Consider the following 22141-nt stretch of genomic DNA (forward strand, 5'->3'; position numbering starts at 1 on the left):
TATAAGTTAGAAATACAGTATACACTATTTTGTATTAGAATGTCAACAGCGGAGGATGCATGTGCATGTAGGAGCCAGTATACCTCACAAGACGAGGATCGAGAAAACAAAGAAACATATTCACTACCACGTCAAATTACCACTGGATAAAATGGGGGACTTTCATATAGCTCTACAGGTAAACCACCATATATAGAGATGCCCTCTGACATAAGGCAAAAGACGTCACTGAAGTCTCTAATTCCAAAAGGTTCGTTTGGAGGAAGTATGAAGGAAGGCAAGTTTATTTTATAAATATCTCTGCAATTCCTCCATGGTTGAATTTCTAATTTTCAGGACTTATGAGGATCCCAAATCCACAAAAACAGGTACCAACGGGTAACAAAAGTGGATTTTGTATTTTAGGACTGCTTTAAAGGCCTACTGAAAGCCACTACTACCGACCACGCAGTCTGATAGTTTATATATCAATGATGAAATCTTAACATTGCAACACATGCCAATACAGCCGTGTTAACTTATAAAGTGCAATTTTAAATTTCCCGCTAAACTTCTGGTTGAAAACGTCTATGTATGATAACGTTTGCGCGTGACGTCAATGGTTGAAACGGAAGTATTCGGACACATTGTATCAAAATACAAACAGCTCTGTTTTCATCGCAAAATTCCAAAGTATTCTGGACATATGTGTTGGTGAATCTTTTGCAATTTGTTTAATGAACAATGGAGACTGCAAAGAAGAAAGCTGTAGGTGGGATCGGTGTATTATAAGCTGGCTGCAGCAACACAACCAGGAGGACTTTGAGTTGGATAGTAGACGCGCTATCCGACGCTAACCGATCGATGATCGGGTGAAGTCCTTCGTCGTGCCGTCGATCGCTGGAACGCAGGTGAGCACGGGTGTTGATGAGCAGATGAGGGCTGGCGTAGGTGGAGCGCTAATGTTTTTATCATAGCTCTGACTAGGTCCCGTAGCTAAGTTAGCTTCAATGGCGTCGTTAGCAACAGTATTGCTAGGCTTCGACAGGCGGCACAGCATTAACCGTGTGGTTACAGGTCCAGTGTTTGGTTCGGTGTCTCTTGATAGTAGTATTGTTGATCTTCTGTCTATCCTTCCAGTCAGGGGCTTATTTCTTTTGTTTCTATCTGCATTTAAGCACGATGCTATCAGGTTAGCTCTGTAGCTAAAGTGCTTCACCGATGTATTGTCGTGGAGATAAAAGTCACTGTGAATGTCCATTTCGCGTTCTCGACTCTCATTTTCAAGAGCAGGGCCAGCCCGTGGCATAGGCCGTATAGGCAAATGCTAAAAGCGCCATCCACCAGGGGGCGCCACGCCAGTGCCACAAATGTTGGAGAAAAAAAAAAATAGTTGGTACTATTATTTCTAAATACAAAAAATAATCCCACGTTAATTAAAATGCAAAGTAAAGCCTATTTAATAGAAATATTATTTGTTACAACATTGAATTTATTCTACATTTTAAACACTTCCTTGTGTTCTAGATTTAGATTTGGGGTATATTTTGCTCCAGAGTCACATTAATGACCTACTTTTCGCTTATGTCTGCAAAATGTTTGTTTGTGGAGGCGTTCCCAGATTGCAAAAGAAACCATGCCACACCCTCTCCAAAAGTATGTGAATGTATCTTTAGAAAATGCACCCTGTTTGAATATATATATTAAAGTATGGTCGAAAATAAACTTTATAAACATTACATAGATTCACCAGGTCTCAATATTAATAAAACCTGCCCACTCTGATTGATACAGAGCTGCATAAAAAGTTGTTTTTTACCAACGTTTATTTCACTGCATGTCACACGTTGGTGTTAGAAAGACATTATGTTAACCTATATACCATATCTTGCTTCCTTAAAGTATTGATAGAGTGGAAAAATAAGTTGACTTTGTATGCTTATTTGTGTTTCATTGTATTCATTAAACCATATCCAATTGTATTTACAATAAACAAAGTATGTGAAAAACACTGTTTGAACATCACAAAATTCCACAAATTCAGTCAGCCATATTTGAATATTGTGCTCTGAATACCTTCGGCTATTTTCGGGGTTTGACATCACAGTAGTAACACTTCTGCACTCTGACCATATTATCAGATCAGTCCTACTGGAAATACGCAAAATTGGAAAGAGATGTGCTGTTTATCATTCACAATCCTTATGTAAGACATGAACATATATGCTTGGCTTTTTTATGCATTCGAAATCATAAATAAATAGCTAACAATTGATTCAACAGATCGAGGGTCCACTGTTGCGTTCATTATACTCTCTGTAAAAACATCCAGAAACCACCAACAATACTCCATTTTACATGTCTTGACCTGAAAATTAACCAAATATGAGTGACATTGTCATTGTAAGCGCCAATGCAGACGGACTATTTTAGCGGCGCATCGATAGCAGGGAGCTAATGCTATCTTACGCTGCTTCTGCTTCGTCTCAAGCTTGCTAAAAGTACATTTTACATTATGATGCATGCATCTCTCACCTGGTAGTAGACAAATGTGGCCATGGTCTGACAGGCTGGTCCACTTTGACATGGCGAAATAGACCCCACAAGACTTTGTAAAATGTTGCCTATTGTTCACAATCATTATGAAAGACATGATGGATGGATTTTTTTTTATTGCATAATGAACTTAAATAAATGTTTGCTTATAGCCGCGCCAATGGGAGCTCCTCTATTCCACCCAAAACATCCAATAAATAACCATTCAAAAAGCTTAATATTTGAATATTAACCAAGTATTAGTGATATTGTTATTATAAGCGCTAACACAGACAAACTATTCATAGCGGTGCCGTGATCACTTCCATGTGTCCCTATGTTTACATCATCGAGTGGTCAGCTACTTCCACGCTTCCCTACTCCTTGGAAGTTTATTGTAAATCATAAATCATGCCTCTAACCTGGTAAGTAGATGGCGGAGTAAGTAATCCAACATGTTGGTTCACTTTGACAGCCTTTTAGGACTTGAAAATGGCAAGAACGACTCGAAAAGATGTTTGGTCCACCCGCCCTGTTTCTTGGCGAGGATTATGAGACATTCTTCATCTAAATGTGAATATATGAGCATCCAAGCAGTCGGCATCCTAGTGACAGCAGATTTTGTACAGTAAATGATGTTTTATTGTGTTTGTTGGCTCTCATAAAGTCTGCAGCGAGTAATAATCACTGATGAAGGAAAAAAAACAAACGAGATTGAAATTAATGTGCAACGTATACTTAAAATGATGAAAATATATACATATTAAACTGGAATAGGCTAAATGTAATTATACATGCTAAAACTAGAGTTATGATGACATTTCAGTGACTAAAAATAAACAGCTTTTAAAACTAAGAGCATTTCTAGAAATTAAATTCTAAATCTTGGCAAGTGGCAAATCATTTGCAATGTATATTTTATAGGCATCGAAGCAAGTGGGAGGGCGTTAGACGGGAATTAATTAGAAGCAGCGCTGCAGGCTGATTATACTTAATGCCCTAATAAGTGCGCCCACCTCACTGTGATGTCACAATGGAGACATTTTATTTTTTTAAAAGGCTGCAAAGCACAGCGGTCAGAGGCATCCAAAACTAACATGCAAGCCCACGCCCAAATATGTGGCCCTTACTATTTGACACGACCCTCTAACATTGTAGCATTTATAAGTCAAAAAAGACAAAAATCATAATAGGTCTCCTTTGAGGATTTTCATAATGTAAAGTAAAAAAAAATGCTATCAGGTCATTTTCCATTTAACAGAATCCCCATGTAAAAAAAGTGAGCACTCACTCTAAAAGCACAACGTTGAGAGCATTAGGCCCTTTTCCACCAAAAGCTCAGTAACCTCTGCTTCCTGGAACCTCAGGTTCCTGGATCTATAGGTCCCTGTAGAAGTGTGTGGTTTGTGTTTCCATCACAAGTTCAGGGTAGTTTATACAAATCAGGCGGATGACGTATGGAGGAGTGGTTGACTATATTTCTATACTGATACCATGTGAATAAAGAGACAATATTAGGTCACAGTTATTTTACTAAAAAGTAAGTCAATGAAATACAAAGCAATTAGAGATGTCCGATAATATGCTTTAAAATGTAATATCGGAAATTATCGGTATCGGTTTTTTTATTATCTGTATCGTTTTTTTTGTTTTTTTTTTATTAAATCAACATAAAAAACACAAGATACACTTACAATTAGTGCACCAACCCAAAATACCTCCCTCCCCCATTCACACTCATTCACACAAAAGGGTTGTTTCTTTCTGTTATTAATATTCTGGTTCCTACATTATATATCAATATATATCAATACAGTCTGCAAGGGATACAGTCCGTAAGCACACATGATTGTGCGTGCTGCTGGTCCACTAATAGTACTAACCTTTAACAATTAATTTTACTCATTTTCATTAATTACTAGTTTCTATGTAACTGTTTTATATTGTTTTACTTTCTTTTTTATTCAAGAAAATGTTTTTAATTTATGTATCTTATTTTATTTTATTAATTTAAAAAAAAAAAGAACCTTATCTTCACCATACCTGGTTGTCCAAATTAGGCATAATAATGTGTTAATTCCACGACTGTATATATCGGTATCGGTTGATATCGGTATCGGAATATCGGATATTGGCAAAAAGCCATTATCGGACATCCCTAAAAGCAATCATATACAAAATGATACGATTTATAAAATAAAGTGCACAGAATTGTTCAAAAAAGTCAGGCTTTTGTCTGCAATGTCCAACAGTCAGAACGCCGTGATGAATTCATGAGCTTCAAGCGATTCCCTTTGGTCCATTTCAGCTATAAATAATATATAAATAACACAAATCTGTGTTTATCCTACGGCAACGACAGGAACACAGCTTGTTAGCATTAGCATTCTGTCCGCTCGTGTTGTGGCTAATAATTACACAAATGGAGTGTCTGACTACTTTTACAACATGTAATAAAGTAAGTAGTTAATATTTGATGTTATTTACCTTCCTTCCACTCGTGTGCTGCCTCCTTTTTTTCCACATTCATCCAATGAAGTCAGTCGTAAGCAGCTGAGGTCGCCGCTTCGCGTCCGGCTTCATACTCCTCGGTAAATACGTTTAAAAAGAGTCCTTCCAGTTCTCGTAGCTTCGCGTAACGAAATGAAGTTTGAAAAAAATAATAAAACAACAATAAACTGCATATAGTTTCCACTGACCAGCATTTCCAAAGCTCCTTCCGTTCTTCTTTCTCTCCGTTGTCAAGTTTGTTGTATTGGAAATACAAAACCCAAAACCAGTGAAGTTGGCACGTTGTGTAAATTGTAAATAAAAACAAAATACAATGATTTGCAAATCCTTTTCAACCTATATTCAATTGAATAGACTGCAAAGACAAGATATGTAACGTTTGAACTGGTAAACTTTATTTTCTGCAAATATTAGCTCATTTGGAATTTGATGCTTGCAACATGTTTCAAAAAAGCTGACACAAGTGGCAAAAAAGACTGAGAAAGTTGAGGAATGTTCATCAAACACTTATTTGGAACATCCCACAGGTGAACAGGCTAATTGGGAACAGGTGGGTGCCATGATTGGGTATGAAAGCAGCTTCCATGAAATGCTCAGTCATTCACAAACAAGGATGGGGCGATTTGTGAACAAATGCGTGAGCAAATTGTCCAACAGTTTAAGAACAACATTTCTCAACAAACTATTGCAAGGAATTTAGGGATTTCATCATCTACGGTCCATGATATCATCAAAAGGTTCAGAGAATCTGGAGAAATCCCTGCACGTAAGCGATGATATTACGGCCCTTCAATCCCAAAGTGGAAAAGTGTTCTGTGGTCTGACGAGTCCACATTTTAAATTGTTTTTGGAAACTGTGGACGTTGTGTCCTCCGGAACAAAGAGGAAACTAACCATCCGGATAGGAGCAAAGTTATAAAGCCAGCATCTGTGATGGTCTGGGGGTGTATTAGTGCCAAAGGCATGGGTAACTTACACATCTGTGAGGGCACCATTAATGCTGAAAGGTACATACAGGTTTTGGAGCAACATATGTTGCCATCCAAGCAACGTTATCATGGACGCCCCTGCTTATTTCAGCAAGACAATGCCAAGCCATGTGTTACAACAGTGTGGCTTCATAGTAAAAGAGTATGGGTACTAGACTGGCCTGCCTGTAGTCCAGACCTGTCTCCCATTGAAAATGTGTGGCGCAATATGAAGCTTAAAATACGACAATGGAGACCCCGGACTGTTGAACAACTTAAGCTGTACATCAAGCAAGAATGGGAAAGAATTCCACCTGAAAAGCTTAAAAAAATGGTCTTCCTAGTTCCCAAACGTTTACTGAGTGTTGTTAAAAGGAAAGGCCATGTAACACAGTGGTGAACATGCCCCTGTGTCAACTTTTTCGCAATGTGTTGCTGCCATTAAATTGTAAGTTAATGATTATTTGCCCCAAAAAATTAAGTTTCTCAGTTCGACTATTAAATATCTTGTATTTGCAGTCTACTCATTTGAATATAAGTTGAAAAGGATTTGCAAATCATTGTATTCTGTTTTTATTTACCATTTGCCAACTTCCCTGGTTTGGGTTTTGTACAAAAGAAATAAGAAATAAACAGGTAAATTCCAATGATGGTATATACCGTGGGTCGTGGGTTTGAAAAATACGTTTTAGGAACGCCCCCAACTGTGTTCAACTAATCAGCGTTTGACAGCACAGCCCGGGCAGGTTCCGGGCAGCTTGGAAAGGTTCCACCTAGCTAGGAGGAACTTTGAATGGTTCCGGAAGAACTAAATCTACCCGGGTAGGTTTTGGTGGAAACCCACAGTGAACTTTATTTACCCGGGGGAAGTTGCAGAAAAGTTCCTGCGGTGGAAAAGGGCCTATTGTTGCCAGCAGTTATCACGTGCACTATCAACCATCAAATTGCGTCCGTTTTTGTTGTGTGCTTTTATTTAAAAAAAAAAAAAAAAAACACATTTACTGACATTTTCAGGTTTAGTTCAGCTCTTACTGCAACGTGTTGTATTATATTCAACAGAACCAAAGGGTTGCCGTGCACTCCAAGCACATGAATTGCAGACGGCACAGTGTTTGAAATCACCTAATCATGTTTACTCTGCTCTAATGCATTTAAACACATGCTCAGATTTGATGTTTTCACTTTTAGAAATGAAACAAACAGGCAAAAAGAGGACGTTTATGACCAAGCGAGGAAGATATAACAAACACCAACTGGCTGCTTAGCTTTATTTCTCGCTCTTTCGTATGTTCTTATGCCATCATAGCAATGTTTTATTGCGATGACCTAATCTGTCGAGGTTATCAAAGGCAAACATTGCAATTTAAATAAATGTTTTTATTCGCGTCACACCAACGTGGGGTGTGTTTATACTGGCCCTTTTTAATGGTGTCAGGGTTATAAACCTAAGCCATTGGTCGTAACGTGAGCAGCGTCCTCCTATAGGTTGGGAGGTTACAAACATAGGCCGCCTCTCAATGGGGCTCGGAGGAAGCCATCTGTTCCTGTTTATGGTTCATTAACCTCGCTGCCCTGGAAAAACAGGCTGCCCCCACAGCAACAGGTACAGCAGGGCCGAGCGTCGGCCCGATTTGTCAATAAAAAAAAAACGTTTATAAAAAAGAAAAAAAGACGAAGTGTGCCGTCCTGGCTCTGTGGCGTTGACCATAAACAGCTGCAGGATTCTTACCTTCCCAGAAGCCCATATGTGTACTGTGAATCTGCCAGCAGTAATGTGATCTCGCCCCTGTGCATGGACAGCACACACTCCTCCAGCGCCTGCACACACATTACAGCAGTGTGTTACTGGACAACAAGTGCACTTGTAGCCTCCCAACAAGTACTATTACGTTGCAGCATAGACAGACAAATAGATAAATATCTTGATAATCAGAGGAGTAGGTACAGTGCATCCGAGAAGTATTTGCAGTGTCACACTTTTCCCACATTTTGGCATTTTACATCCTTTTTCCATTCATTTTGTTCTCAAAATTCTACACACAATACCCTATAATGACAATGAGCACCATTCAGCAATAAGTTCCGAACTTTTCCTCTTATCTTTCTTCCTAAGCGATTTCCTAAGAGGAGTCCACTCAAATTCATGACGTGTTCTTAAACCGCACAATTGTTCCCACCTGCTGTTCTTAAGTCGCTGAATGCCAAATGGTTAGCGCGTGCGTGTCTATTATAATTTGCATATAAACACGCCATTATTTCCCCAATTTGCATAGGTAAACACTCTTAATTCCCCATATAAGGGCACAATTCCGGCGGAATAGCCGAACATCAAACACACGGAGAAAACACAAACAGATTACAGAAGATAAATTCGTATTACCCTGCGGGGGATATACATAATGTCAAAATGTCAGTTTAAGAAAGGGGGGACTGCTGAGGTAGCCTAAAGCGTTGAAATAAATATTTGTCACTTCGGGCAAATAGGTCTACATCAGGGGTGTCTAAAGTGCAGCCCGGGGGCCATTTGCGGCCCGCAGCTAATTGTTTACCGGCCCGCCACACATTCTGGAAATGCTATTGCAAAAATTAAAAAAAACATTAAAAAATGTGGAATGAGGTGAAATCTAACTAGAAGAAGTTGCAATGTTGACACAAAGCTTCCATGCAGGCTGGTTTTTTTCTTTTGTCTAACTTTATTTTTATTTTTTTGCCATTGTTAAAAAAAAAAATCAATGTTATAATGAATTATTGACCTATTCAAGGCTCCAGTTTAAAATATTTCACTTTAAAATGTTTTATGTGGAAAATATTGCATATATTGTGTGGTTGCCATATACAAATATCAACGTTTTCTTTGACAAAAGAGCATAAAACAAACAAAATAATAGTTCAAACGTAAGCGACAGATATATCTGAAGTTGATCTCGTAACTTAAGTGTTGAAAGTAAAAACAACTAATAAAAATGTATCACTTTATGAGTGGGGCACCTTTTGGATCCCAAATATATTTAATGGGATTTTATTCATCTTTTCACTGTGATTACTCAAAAATAATAATAAATTAAAATCAATGGTGTCCTGCATTATTAATCTTTTTAAGGCTCTAATTACTTCACTTCAAACATTGCTTTCTGAATGTTTTTGGCAGTGGGGGAAATACTGCATATTTCAGTTTTATTATACAAAACAAAGTTGTCTTTGACAGGAAAGGCTTTTTTTTTAACTTAATATCAACCTGAAGTTGATATACTGTAGAGATTTACTGTAAGCGTTAAATAAATTTAAAAAAAATTATAATTTAACTTTTTTTTAACACATTTTAACATTTTAATAATTGAGACCCTATATGGTCCCCGGGAGCCCTAAAGGTAAAACATTTTTTTTTTTTAAATCCATATTTTGTTATGGTTTTGAAAATGAAAAATATCAAATTGGCCCCCGCATGCTTTAATTTTCCCCTGGTCTACATGGTCGTGAAATATGCTCTCCCTCTCCAGGGCACGATCTGCGGCATCTTGCAGTAGCAGCAAAAGCATTGCCATTTTGTGTGTGCGTGTATGTGTGTGTGTGTGTGCGTGTGTATTTTGAAATGTCTATATATTGCTCATTTTGCTATATGTCTGTCTGTCCTATCTATCTATCTATCTATCTATCATCTATCTATCTATCTATCTATCTATCTATCTATCTATCTATCTATCTATCTATCTATCTATCTATCTATCTATCTATCTATCTATCTATCTATCTATCTATCTATCTATCTATCTATCTATGATATTAATGTAACATTAGACAATAGAAGTAAGGGAACTTGTCACACTTAAGAACAAATAGGCCACCCTAAGAGTGCTCTGGAGCATCTGTAGATTTTGTTCTTACCTACGAACAAATCCCAGCTAAGAAAACGTTGGTGAATACAAAAATCTTCTTAAAAACTTCGTGAGTGGGCCTACGAACAAAATTTGTTCTTAAGAGCGGTTGCTGAATGGGGCCCAATGTAAAGTTCTTTGGGTTGTTTTAGTTTTGCAAATTTAAAAAAAATAAAAACCTAAAAAAAATGACATGTACAAAAGCATTTAGAGACTTTGCTCAGTACTTTGTTGATGCCACTTTGGCAGCTTGAGAGGTGCTGCAAAGAGGAATGGGTGAAACTGCCCAAAGGTAGGTGTGCCAAACTTGTGGCATCGTAATCAAAAATACTTGAGGCTGTGATTGTTGCCAAAGGTGCATCAACAAAGTTTTGAGCAACGGTTGTGAATACTTATGAACAGTACAGGCCAAAATGTTGCACACTCTTGGCATTCTCTCGATGAGCTTCAAGAGGTAGTCACCTGAAATGGCTTTCACTTCACAGGTGTGCTTGAAACTCATGGAGAGAATGCCAAGAGTGTGCAAAGCAGTAATCAGAGCAAAGGGTGGCTATTTTGAAGAAAATAGAATATAAAACATGTTTACAGTTATTTTACCTTTTTTTGTTAAGTACATAACTCCACATGTGTTCATTCATAGTTTTGATGTCTTCAGTGACAATCTACAATGTAAATAGTCATGAAAATAAAGAAAACCCATTGAATGAGGAAAGGGTGTGTCCAAACTTTTGGCCTGTACTGTATATGATTTTTTTTTGTCGTGTTTTTTTTTTTTTTTTAATTTGCACAAAAATAATTGAATAAACTTTTCACATTGTCATTATGGGGTATTGTCTGTAGAATTTTAAGGACAAAAATTAATTAATTATATTTTGGAATAAGGCTGTAAGATAACAAAATGTGAAAAACGTGAAACACTTAATATTTTACAGATGCACCCTAATTAGAATGTTCAGTAGCATGCAAGGATGTTAGCTGAACTAATGAACAAAGTCGGTAGGTAAGTAGATAGCTAATTAGTTTGGCAGCAAACAGATTAGTAGGGATGGGAATCTTGCAACAAGTCACCATTCAATTCTAATTCTTAGAGTAACGATTCGATCCAGAATCGATTTTCACCAAACTTTATCTGGTTTAAAAAAGATAAAGTCTTTTCATAACAGGTCACAGGTTATACAAGCTCCTCTTGGCTGCTGATGTACGACGTATACGCGCAGAGAGTAAACACAGCAATGGCCTAAAAAACATTTTATTTTGTTTTTTATTAGATTTTTGAAAATTATAAATAGATTTAAAATCAGAATAAGCGAGAATTATGATTTCGAAAGTGAATCGATTTTTTGAGCACCCCTACAAATTAAGGTTGCCATCCATCCCTTAAAAATGAATTGTCCCATATTTACAAAAAAAGCATGCGTCCAGTGTAAGTCCTATTCTATATAAAGCCACTATGATGCAAAACCTTTTCTTTTCTTACCTATTGGTACCTGCTGTTGTGTATTTGGGATCTGCATAAGTTCGGAAAATTTGAAATCAAACCATGGAGGCGATGCGGCGATATTTATAAAATAATCTTGCCTTCCTTCATACTTCCTCCAAACCAGTCTTTTGGAGTTTGCTCTGTCCTGTGACTTTTTTTTCACAGCGGTAACATCAGCCGATATCACCATATATGGTATACATTTACCCAAAGTGCTTTGCGCGAGTTGTAGTCCGACGGTGTAGTTCAGTGTTTTTCAACCTTTTTTGAGCCAAAGCACATTTTTTTTCATAGAAAAAATCCGAAGGCACACCACCAGCAGAAACCATTAAAAAATGTAACTCGATATTGACAAAAAACAGTTGTTGGTTATGAATTTAAACCATAACGAACCATGCATCACTATAATTGTCTCAAAGTACTGTCACGATCTGTCACATCATGTCGTGACTTATTTTGAGTTTTTTTGCTGTTTTCCTGTGTGTACTATCTTGCGCTCCTATTTTGGTGGCTTTTCCTGTTTTGTTTGTATTTTCCTGTTGCAGTTTCATGTCCTCCCTTGAGCGCTGTTCCCCGCATCTGCTTTGTTTTAGCAATCAAGACTATTTTAGTTGTTGCTGTCCTTCTTTGTGTGGACATTGTTGATTGTCATGTTCGGATGTATATTGTGGACGCCGTCTTTGCTCCTCAGTAAGTCTTTGCTGTTGTCCAGCATTCTGTTTTTGTTTACTTTGTAGCCAGTTCAGTAGTAGTTTTGTTCTGCATAGCCTTCCCTAAGCTTTGATGCCTTTTTTGGGGCACTTTTTGTTTATTTTGGTTTAAGCGTTAGATACCTTTTTACCTGCACGCTGACTCCCGCTGTCATCTTCATATTGTGATCATGACAAACCATGTTCCCGACATCTACAAAGCAATTAGCTACCTGCGGAACCTACTGATATGGAAGAGTATTACACGGTTACGCTTCCGAGCTCTAGACAGCACAGGAACTCAACAACGGCAAATTATTTGCAAATTATAATTACTGGTTTGCAAAAAATATTTGTAACCCAAATAGGTGAAATGACATAATCTCCCACGGCACACCAGACAGTGGTTGAAAAACACTGGTGTAGTTGATATACTTCTTCTTTTTGTCTATCCTTTTGTTGTGGGGCAGACAAACTTTTATCTCTCAGTAGACTCCATTTGGATGTTCTAAACACGACTACAATGATAGTGGGGAAAAGACACAGTCGAAGTGGAGGCACATATATAGGTCCACACACAAAACAGCGCATCCTGAAGAGATGGTCAGAAAGCGGCTTGAAGACGGTCTGTAGAACCTAATCTGTGCCAAATTTTGACCAAAAGAACCACTATTACATGTTATGTAGACCACAGGGGAGTGTTTTAAATGTAGAAAAAATCATAATATAACCCATTTTAATGTCAGATTAAAAACATTTTTTTTAAATGAACAAATGACATCGTATATCAAATTTAATGGCAAGGTTATTGCCAACCCTTTCCTGCTCTGTCACCAATAAGAGAATACAACAGCAAAATTCACCATCTCTGTTAATCACAGATGGTGTAATAATGCCTTTTTGATGCAGAAAGCGTGCGTTCCAACCTCGGCCAATGTGAACAATAAGCTGAATCATTGTGCGACTGTCTCACTGTGGCTAATTTGGAAAAAATCCAAAAGACAATCATTTATTTTCAACACACCCGTAAATTTTAACACTCGAGTTAAGTATACAGTATGTATTTCAGTTGGCAACTTTAAGATAGGTACATGGAGAGATAGACAGTTAATAAATAGATCAAATGTACCGCTAGCTAACTAGCTAGTTTGGTTGTAAGAAGGTTCCTTAAGACATCTATAAAAATATGTAGTTTATTAGCTTGGCAGCTAACTGAAAGCACTAAATAAATATATAGGTAGATAGTAGGGCTGTGAATCTTTGGGTGTCCCACGATTCGATTCAATATTGATTCTTGGGGTCACGATTCGATTCAAAATCGATTTTTTTCGATTCAACGCGATTCTCGATTCAAAAACGATATTTTCCCGATTCAAAAGGATTCTCTATTCATTCAATACATAGGATTTCAGCATGATCTACCCCAGTCTGCTGACATGCAAGCAGAGTAGTAGATTTTTGTAAAAAGCTTTTATAATTGTAAAGGACAATGTTTTATCAACTGATTACAATAATGTAAATCTGTTTTAACTATTAAATGAACCAAAAATATGACTTATTTTATCTTTGTGAAAATATTGGACACAGTGTGTTGTCAAGCTTATGAGATGCGATGCAAGTGTAAGCCACTGTGACACTATTGTTCTTTTATTTTTATTTTTATAAATGTCTAATGATAATGTCAATGAGGGATTTTTAATCACTGCTATGTTGAAATTGTAACTAATATTGATACTGTTGTTCATAATATTCATTTGTGTTTCACTACTTTTGGTTTGTTCTGTGTCGTGTTTGTGTCTCCTCTCAATTGCTCTGTTTATTGCAGTTCTGAGTGTTGCTGGGTCGGGTTGGTTTTGGAATTGGATTGCATTGTTATGGTATTGCTGTGTATTGTTTTGTTGGATTGATTCATTTAAAAAAAAAAAAAAAATTACAAAAAAAATTAAAATAAATCGATTTTTTACAAAAGAAATCGATTCTGAATCGCACAACGTGAGAATCGCGATTCGAATTTGAATCGATTTTTCCCCACACCCCTAGTAGATAGGTAAGTAACTAGCTAATTGGGTTGCTAAAAAGGTGGTAGCTAACTTGTTGTTTTGGTTGGTGGTATAAAGGTGCTACCTAGCTCGATAGACAGACAGATAGGTAGGTTAGGTACTATAGCTAAAACAATTTGGCTGGTAGGAAGGATAAAGTGCAGGTAATTCAGTCGGGCGGTACGAAGGTACTTTGGAAGGTAGGTCGCTAATAAGCTTTGTAGCTAACTGCTAATTTGTTTTGTATATAGGTACACAGTTAGTCAGGGTACTTAGCTAACTAGCTTAATAGCCGACCGCCAGATTTTTAGAAAGTGCAGCAGGTGAGTAAATATGAAAAATGATTCAATTCACACACACCTTAATCTTCAAGTAAACATACGGGTTACGGTCATGCACTTGAAATGAAAGCTTGGCCTAGTTTCTTTCAATGGTTTCCTGTACTAACCATAAAACCACATTTTACTTGGAAATTATCAAAGCAACTGCGGTCCTTTTTAGGGCAAGGATTCTAGGGAATACCAGTTTTATTTCTTTCTATCGAAGCTCGTGGTAGGGTACCTGAATGTAACTTTGTCACGTGCCTTACCATTAAACATATTTTTACACATTTAAAATGGTTATATTATGATTTTATTTCTACATTTCAAACACTTTGTGGTGTACATAAAATGTAATGGTAGTGTTTGGTCAAAAAGTTGCATAGTTTTTGTTTTACAGACCACTTTTTCAGGCCACTTTATGACCGTCTCTTCAGGATGCACCATTTTAGGGGCGGTCTTATCTACATGCCAAAGTCCACCTCCAGGCCAAGCCACCTTCGACTGCGTCTCCAACCAGTCAGCCCGTTTGGAGATTTTAGCGCTTCCATATCAAGTCTACTGTGAATCGTGAATTATATTTATATAGCGCTTTTCTCTAGTGACTCAAAGCACTTTACATAGTGGAACCCATTATCTAAGTTACGTTTAAACCAGTGTGGGTGGCAGTGGGAGCAGGTGGGTAAAGTGTCTTGCCCAAGGACACAACAGCAGTAACTAAGATGGCAGAAGCGAGGATTGAACCTGGAACCTTCAAGTTGCTTCAAGAGCCACACCGACCCAACTGGCAGATATAAGTTAGAACTATACGCTACTTTTTATTAGAAATGGCAACAGCAGAGGATTTTGGCATGCACGATCCTGCTGTGAGGTGGCGACTTGTCCAGGGTGCACCCCGCCTTCCGCCCGAATGCAGCTGAGATAGGCTCCAGCACCCCCCGCGACCCCGATGGGGACAATCGGTAGAAAATGGATGGATGGATGGATCCAGTCCGCCCCACAACAAGATAAAGTAAAAGAAGGAACTTATTCACAACCACTTTGGACTACAACTAAATAAAAATGTCAGACTCGCGCAAAGCTCTCTGAGTAAACCTCTGCCATATTTGGAGATACCCGCTGGCGTACAGTAACTAAGGCAAAATACATCCCTAAAGTCTCGAATGCAAAACGACACATTTAGAAACATATTTGGAAGAAGGAAACATTTTATAAATATTTCCGACATGCCTCAATGGATCCCAAATACACAAAAACAGGTACCAACGGGTGAAAAAAAGTTGGTTTTGCATAATAGGACCGCTTTGTTACACTACAGTGCACAAATATCAACATTTAACCGTGTGGTAGGTTAATGCGGACTGTTGTCATTACCTGGTTTGTGTCTCCTTCACCAATAACAAACACCAACTTGCAGTCCTTCTCCACCACAGTACGGTCCTCCAAGACACCCTGCATCTTCACTGTGATTTCCTGGCCCCAGGTGGGCCTCTGGGCGTCGGGTGTTGCCAGCTCCAGCACCTTCTTCCTCAAGAGTCGGTCATCTAAAGTACATGCAGGAGAGGAGAGGTCAGTCAGTTGGTAAGATGTTTTGTTTTTTTGTTTCATCAAGGCATGCAGAGCTTGATGATGATTAAGTAATGCGCCCTATTGGCATGACTGTCCCAGACGTTGGCATGTGCCCTAGATGTCATTATGGTTATTGTCCTGGGGTGCAACCAATGTTTCAGTCAGTATGTGTCCATTCACTAAATTAGTCCGACTTCTCAAATAGTTCGGCTCTAAATAAGCAACGGAAAAACCTTAATCCGATCGTGTTCGTTTTTTGAAAAATCGCACTAACCCACCCGGATTAGGCGATTGGAAACCAGATCTCTCGAGGGGAGTGTGCGCCAGGAGAGGAACCTTAGTATTGCGCATGCTCCCGTCTCAACGGGCAGCATACAACCCGGAAGCAGATACCATTAAATGAAAACATAGCAACCATTGTAATGAAGAGGAGACTGTTTACAGATATTTGCTTCACAAATTAAAAGAACAAAACATTTTGAAGTGCATTGATGGTAAAAAAACAAACAAAAAAAAAACAGATTTATTTAAGAAGGTAATGTGGAATGTCGGCTTAATTCGGACTCCCAAATGAAATACGAATGACATGAAACAGAATGAAGCAGGTATATTAAAGGCAAATAATAAAGCGTACACAAACCTCTTCATGCTTCATTTGTGCAGGCCAAATTATTCACTTTCCGCACAATTGGCAATGCAGTCCAGAACAATAGCAAGCTTCCTCAGGATATGAGTCACGGCACAAACTGTCTTGTCCTTCGGATTTAAAAGTCCTTCCATCAATCCACAGAGATTTTGGATGAACTTTGAGACAATCAAAAGTTTTGTTTCCATTTTTTTCGTCCAAAAATTCCTTCGAAGAAAACTCTTCCTCCGGTCTTTCATTGCATCCGACCTGCATCCGCCCGGATAAATGCTGTCTGCTATTTAACATCAACATAGCCATTACAGATGTAATATTTGTAATATGTGCCAATATTATAATAAATAATAATAATAATAATAATAATAATAAAAACTAGTTGTAAGGCTCCGCAGATGGCTCATGTGACGACATAGGTCAACCGGAAAAGAAATTGATTTGTCCGCGCTAAAAGAAAATAGCGCCCCCCGTGCGGTGAGGACCCCACTGAAATATGATTATCAAGCTGTACAAAGCTGCATGGTTTATGTCGTCCTCGGACTTTCATTGCTGCTTGCTTTGATTCTACACTATATACCAACCTAGAGGTGTTGTATGGTCTACCTAGCAGGATCAAGACATTGAAACAACTTCAACAACTTGTTGAATTAGGTCCTGACGTTGAGCAACTCACTTGGAACAAGAATGCTTTTTGGGGTTATGACGTTGATTTGACCAATGAATTTTGATCATTTCCTAACTAATATTCTACAACACAAATATAACAATGAAACAACATACTTTTGACGACGTTTATTCAATGTTCTGACGTTGATTTAGGCATTGAAATGTGGTTATTTCCCGCAAACAACAAGTCAGATCCAACGTTACACATCAACGTTGCCTCAATTTACAATACAACCATTTAGCAACGTTGTTTCAAAGTCAGTTTTAAAGGACATGTATGTAATCATCAACTTAACAATGTCTTGTGCCTGCTGGGTACCAACCCAGAAGTGTTTCCTACCCAGCAGGCACAAGACATTGAAACAACGTTTAAAAACGTGTTGACATAGTCTGACGTTGAGCAACTCAAATTAACCGTTGGAACAACATCTTTTTGGGGTTCTGACCAATGTTCCCCTCTAATATTTCATGTGTGTGAGCAAACGCAAAAACTCCCTGAGCATTCAGTGGAGCCCATGTGAGCAACATCAGACGTGCACACTGTGGCTACACCAGCAGCACACCTGTCCCAAACCTGAATAAATAACAAGTTCAATCTCCATCCATCCATCCATTTTCTACCGCTTGTCCCTTTCGGGGTCGCGGGGCGTGCTGGAGCCTATCTCAGCTGCATTCGGGCGGAAGGCGGGGTACACCCTGGCCAAGTCCCCACCTAATCGCAGGGCCAACACAGATAGACAGACAACATTCTCTTATTATTATAATCAAATTACAGCAGTCATTTCCATTTCTAATATAAGTGTTTAGGCCCACATACAATGACAATAACAAAAAATATTGTTTTTCATGAACTGTGTACTTGTATTGTTTGTCTGGGTGGAGGTCCTGCTTTGGAAATAATGTGTACCCCTTTCAGACATTGCATTTAGTTCCCATTAAAACATTCACATGTTGCACAATGAGATGTAAGCAGGGGATCATGTGTACATTCCTGCAACTTCCTGTTTGTAAAAAAATATGTTTTTATTAGTATTTATTTAATATACTAACAGCATTTCAAGATTAATATTTATAAATTAAGATTCCTAATAAATGACACTAAAATAAACACACATTTGATTGGTAAATCATAGTGTAACGACCTGGAATGACACTTTATGTGTGGTGTTGGAGTTGTCTCGACTTTTTGTGTGTCCGTAAACGCATCACTGGCTAAGTGCCATATGTGCATGTGTTGGCGCAAGTGAGAAAGAGCGAGCGGCTGCTGTTTATATAACAAAGTAGCTTTTGGTCTGGTTTGTACTGCAGAAAATGACCACTTTTGCTAGATATATATTTTTTTTACTAATGTTTTGGTGATGTGTTTATGGCCGACAATAAAGAGTTTTGCTCGGTAAAGTGATGGATGGAATTCATATCCTCAAAGCGTCTCGACAGAAATTACAATATTTGAACAATGATGACGAAAACTGTTTTCTCTGTCGTGTCCGTGTGTTGAAAATTGTTATGCGCTTATTTTTTAATTTGATTTTGTGAGTGGCATAGATTTGCCGTGCGCAGAGGATGCTTGAGCAGTGCGCAATTGCACTTAGAGGGAACGTTGGTTCTGACGTTGACTTGACCACTGAATTTGAGTCATTTCCCAACCAATATTCAACAACACAAATACAACATTGAAACATGCTTTTTGACGACGGTTATTCAATGTCAGGTCATCCAATGTTAGACATCAACGTTACAAATACAACTATTTTGCAACATTGTTTCGAAGTAAGTTTTAAAGGACATGTGTCAACGCCTTGTGCCTGCTAGGTACCTGTTATGTCCTTCCAGTCTTCTTTCATGAACAGCTCCTCAAAGGACGTCGTGGTCCACTCCTCCAGGGCATATTCTGGAAAGAGACTCTCCCCTGAGCTGTCCCTTTCCAGCACTTCATCCTCCAAGGACGGATCTTGGAATCGCACCATCTTCCAGCTGTTTGTCTTTTTCAGCTTTGCCCGTTCTTGGCATCTTGGCGTCCTCGTGCCTTTTCCTTCAGGATCAGTAGAGGATGTGTTCTCTGTGTTCTTACTGTCTTCTTCATGCTCCACGTTGCTGGTACGCAGCTCCTCGCATCCCTCGGCGGAACCACAGGGCAGCTCGCCGTGTACGACGTGGTCTGCGAGCTCCCCTGTGACGTCTCTCATCTGATGGTCCACCACCTTGTGCTCCTCAGAACAAGGCTCTGGTTCCATTTTCTCTTTCAGAGAGCGGTGGTCACCATCGGCTCTCTGGAATCAGATGACCCTCTCAGATGTAAATCAAGTTGTCGCTTACACCCCTTCAAAAGCATTAGATTATTTCCATGATCATCTCATTATTCCAGACGCCATCCCGAACTCCCGCCGTCATCTGCAGCTCCTTTTTTTTAAAGTCTGCTGTCAGAATGCACTTTGACCTCCTTTTCCCCTTGTTGGTGTCCACCACATCCTCGAGTTATGCTGCAAAGACACACACAAAAAAAGATCAATGTAAAGAAACGGGGCAGAACGACAAAACACTCTCAGGCAGCAGGCTTGTGCGGCGCTAATCTGAGGGATTAGAAGAGAAAAACCTAATCTGTCCGAACGTCTGTAAGCTTCTTAATGACTTCACCGTTGTGCCCTATAATACTGTTTCCATGAATGCATTCGACCAATAAGATGTCAGGGAACATAAACACATTTGGTGATTGATTTATTTTATTACATGCAGTGTTTATATGACATGGATGAATACGCAATTCATCATAGGTTTGCATGTTTAAAGCCTCCTGACGTCAGAGTGAAGTCATGTTTGCACGGCGTCAGGAAATGATGCAGCCTCGCACATACTGTACGTGTCGGCATAAAAAAATATTTCACACAGGGAGTTTGTTCAGAATCAGCTATGACTAAAAGGCTCCCGCATGAAAAGAGAGACAGAACTTCAAGTAACTGTAGAGTGTTGGCGCACACAAAGATAATTGGTCTCATTAAAAAGGAGAGGATTATTAAATATAATATGTCGTCTGGCTGGGAGCCATTGGTGTTATTGTACTTTTAAATTGTTTGCTTGGTCATGCAGTTTTGCACTCGGTGTTCTCAGGGAAGGAACAGTTTGGAAAAAAAAAAGTGGCCCAGTCAGCTTTTTATGTGATCAAAACAGGGCAGAACAACCTCAGAGGTGTAGTAATGTACAACTAGCAAATAAACACTCAACTATTAACAGAGTGGCTGTGGAATAAAGCAGTCAGGGATTCAAATAAGAGTTTTTGTATGTCAAATAATGAATATATTTCACATTTTATGAGTTAACACTATGAGAGCCGATATGTATTAAACGTGTTTAATATTGTAGTTTACAACTGCACTAAATCATACTGACATTTTGTATTACATGTATTGTGGAATAGATATGTAATTATATTGAATTAGTTGATATATAGCCAGAAAAGGCAGCACATTAGGTTGTGTTGTGAAGTTTTACATTCCCTCTGTAAAACGAAAACAAATCTTTGTTTTTTTTTAGAAACTTTATGGTCCAAGATTGGTTTTGTAGTGTTAGATATTTCCATGACAATCATTTTCTCATAAGTGTAAGACCTCATTCTCATAGCTCTGTGTCATGATTCCTAAAATATTACAACTTTACTTTTGTCTTTGTGCAACTTCATTTGTGTTTCTCGAGTCCACGGCTTTCTTCTCACAACTGTAGGACATGTTGTTGTTTTTAATGCTTTAATATTCACAGCTTCATCCTCATAAAATTATACGTCACATTTTACATAAATTAACAGGTCAGTTGTATGTTTTTTTTAACAGTGCAATTTTTTTTACAAACATACTTTTGTAACACTGATACTTTTTCTTGTAATCATCATGTTTCTTCCGCAGTTTGCAGGTTGAATACAATGGATTGCAATTTCTCTTGATCTTGTGCCTTTCTAAGGCCTTCTTTGATGTTAGTGGTCCATGTTGTTCTGGGCCTCCTCGTCCTCTCTTTCCATTCATATTTCCTTCTAACAGCTGTCTCTGTATACCATCTTTCCTGATAACATGGAGTTTTAATTGTGTTTAGTCGTACTTTTACAAGTCATTGTTTCTAAAATGTGTTTGTTTTATAATCTGTCCTTGAGACTTTTAACATTCTTCTGTATAACCAGAACTTAAATGCTTCCATTTTTTTTAGTTCAGGTCCATGTTTCAGATGCACACAGTTGGGTAGACCACATATGGCATTTTAGCTTTATTTTATTTGTTTCAATATACATTTTTGTGATTTTAGTAGTTTTGATATATTTGCATGTGATTTCCTAGCAATTTCAATTCTTTTAAGTTCGTTGTTAGTTCTTCCATTTTCAAAGTGCTTCTGACCAAGATATATCCTATTTGATACTTGTTCTAAAGGTCTGCCATCTATTTTAAGGATTATTTAAGTTGTTTTTTGCTCACTAGCATTGCTTTGTTTTTTGATGTTCATTTCCATTCCATATGGTTTACCTTTATCATTCAGTACAATTAGTAGTTATTTGTGTTTTCTGCTTACAAGGATGTATCCTCAGCATATCGTAGGTTGTTTATGTTGAGACTTCCTATAGATGAACCTGCCATGTCCTTGACTTCTCTGAACATGTTTTCGGTATATAAATTAAACAGACATGGTGACAATACACAACCATGTCTTACTCCTTTTTTTAATATTAAATGTGTTGGTCGTTCCCCAATCAGTTCTTATGACAGCTGTTTGTTCCCAATACATATTTGTGATGATTTGTAGGTCTTTCCCACATTTTGGCAATTTCTGGCAGACATTCAGTCATTTTGGAGTGTTTGACTATCAAAAGCTTTGGTATAGTCCAGGGGTGCACATT

General features: G+C 38.2%; 2 protein-coding genes across 3 annotated transcripts in view; one reads left to right on the forward strand and one right to left on the reverse strand.

The window, feature by feature from the left end:
• fkbp16 (FKBP prolyl isomerase 16) overlaps window positions 1-19841 on the reverse strand; it is a 118136-nt gene extending 98295 nt beyond the window's left edge. Inside the window, exons 1-3 of the mRNA XM_062042558.1 lie at window positions 19088-19841; window positions 15768-15937; window positions 7723-7811 (exon numbers count right to left, since the gene is read on the reverse strand). Of these exons, the coding sequence (XP_061898542.1) occupies window positions 7723-7811; window positions 15768-15937; window positions 19088-19505 (677 nt within the window). The 5' untranslated portion in view covers window positions 19506-19841. The remainder of the gene's footprint in view (window positions 1-7722; window positions 7812-15767; window positions 15938-19087) is intronic.
• The window catches only part of LOC133646787 (RNA polymerase II elongation factor ELL), a 216748-nt gene that overhangs the window by 96765 nt on the left and 97842 nt on the right, over window positions 1-22141 (forward strand). The window contains exon 2 of one of the 2 annotated variants that reach the window (XM_062042556.1): window positions 15827-15974. The gene's annotated coding sequence lies outside the window, so the exon portion shown is untranslated. The remainder of the gene's footprint in view (window positions 1-15826; window positions 15975-22141) is intronic. The other variant, XM_062042557.1, reaches the window with a different exon arrangement.

The sequence above is a fragment of the Entelurus aequoreus genome, linkage group LG03, assembly GCF_033978785.1.
Source record: "Entelurus aequoreus isolate RoL-2023_Sb linkage group LG03, RoL_Eaeq_v1.1, whole genome shotgun sequence".
Classification (NCBI taxonomy): Eukaryota; Metazoa; Chordata; class Actinopteri; order Syngnathiformes; family Syngnathidae; genus Entelurus; species Entelurus aequoreus.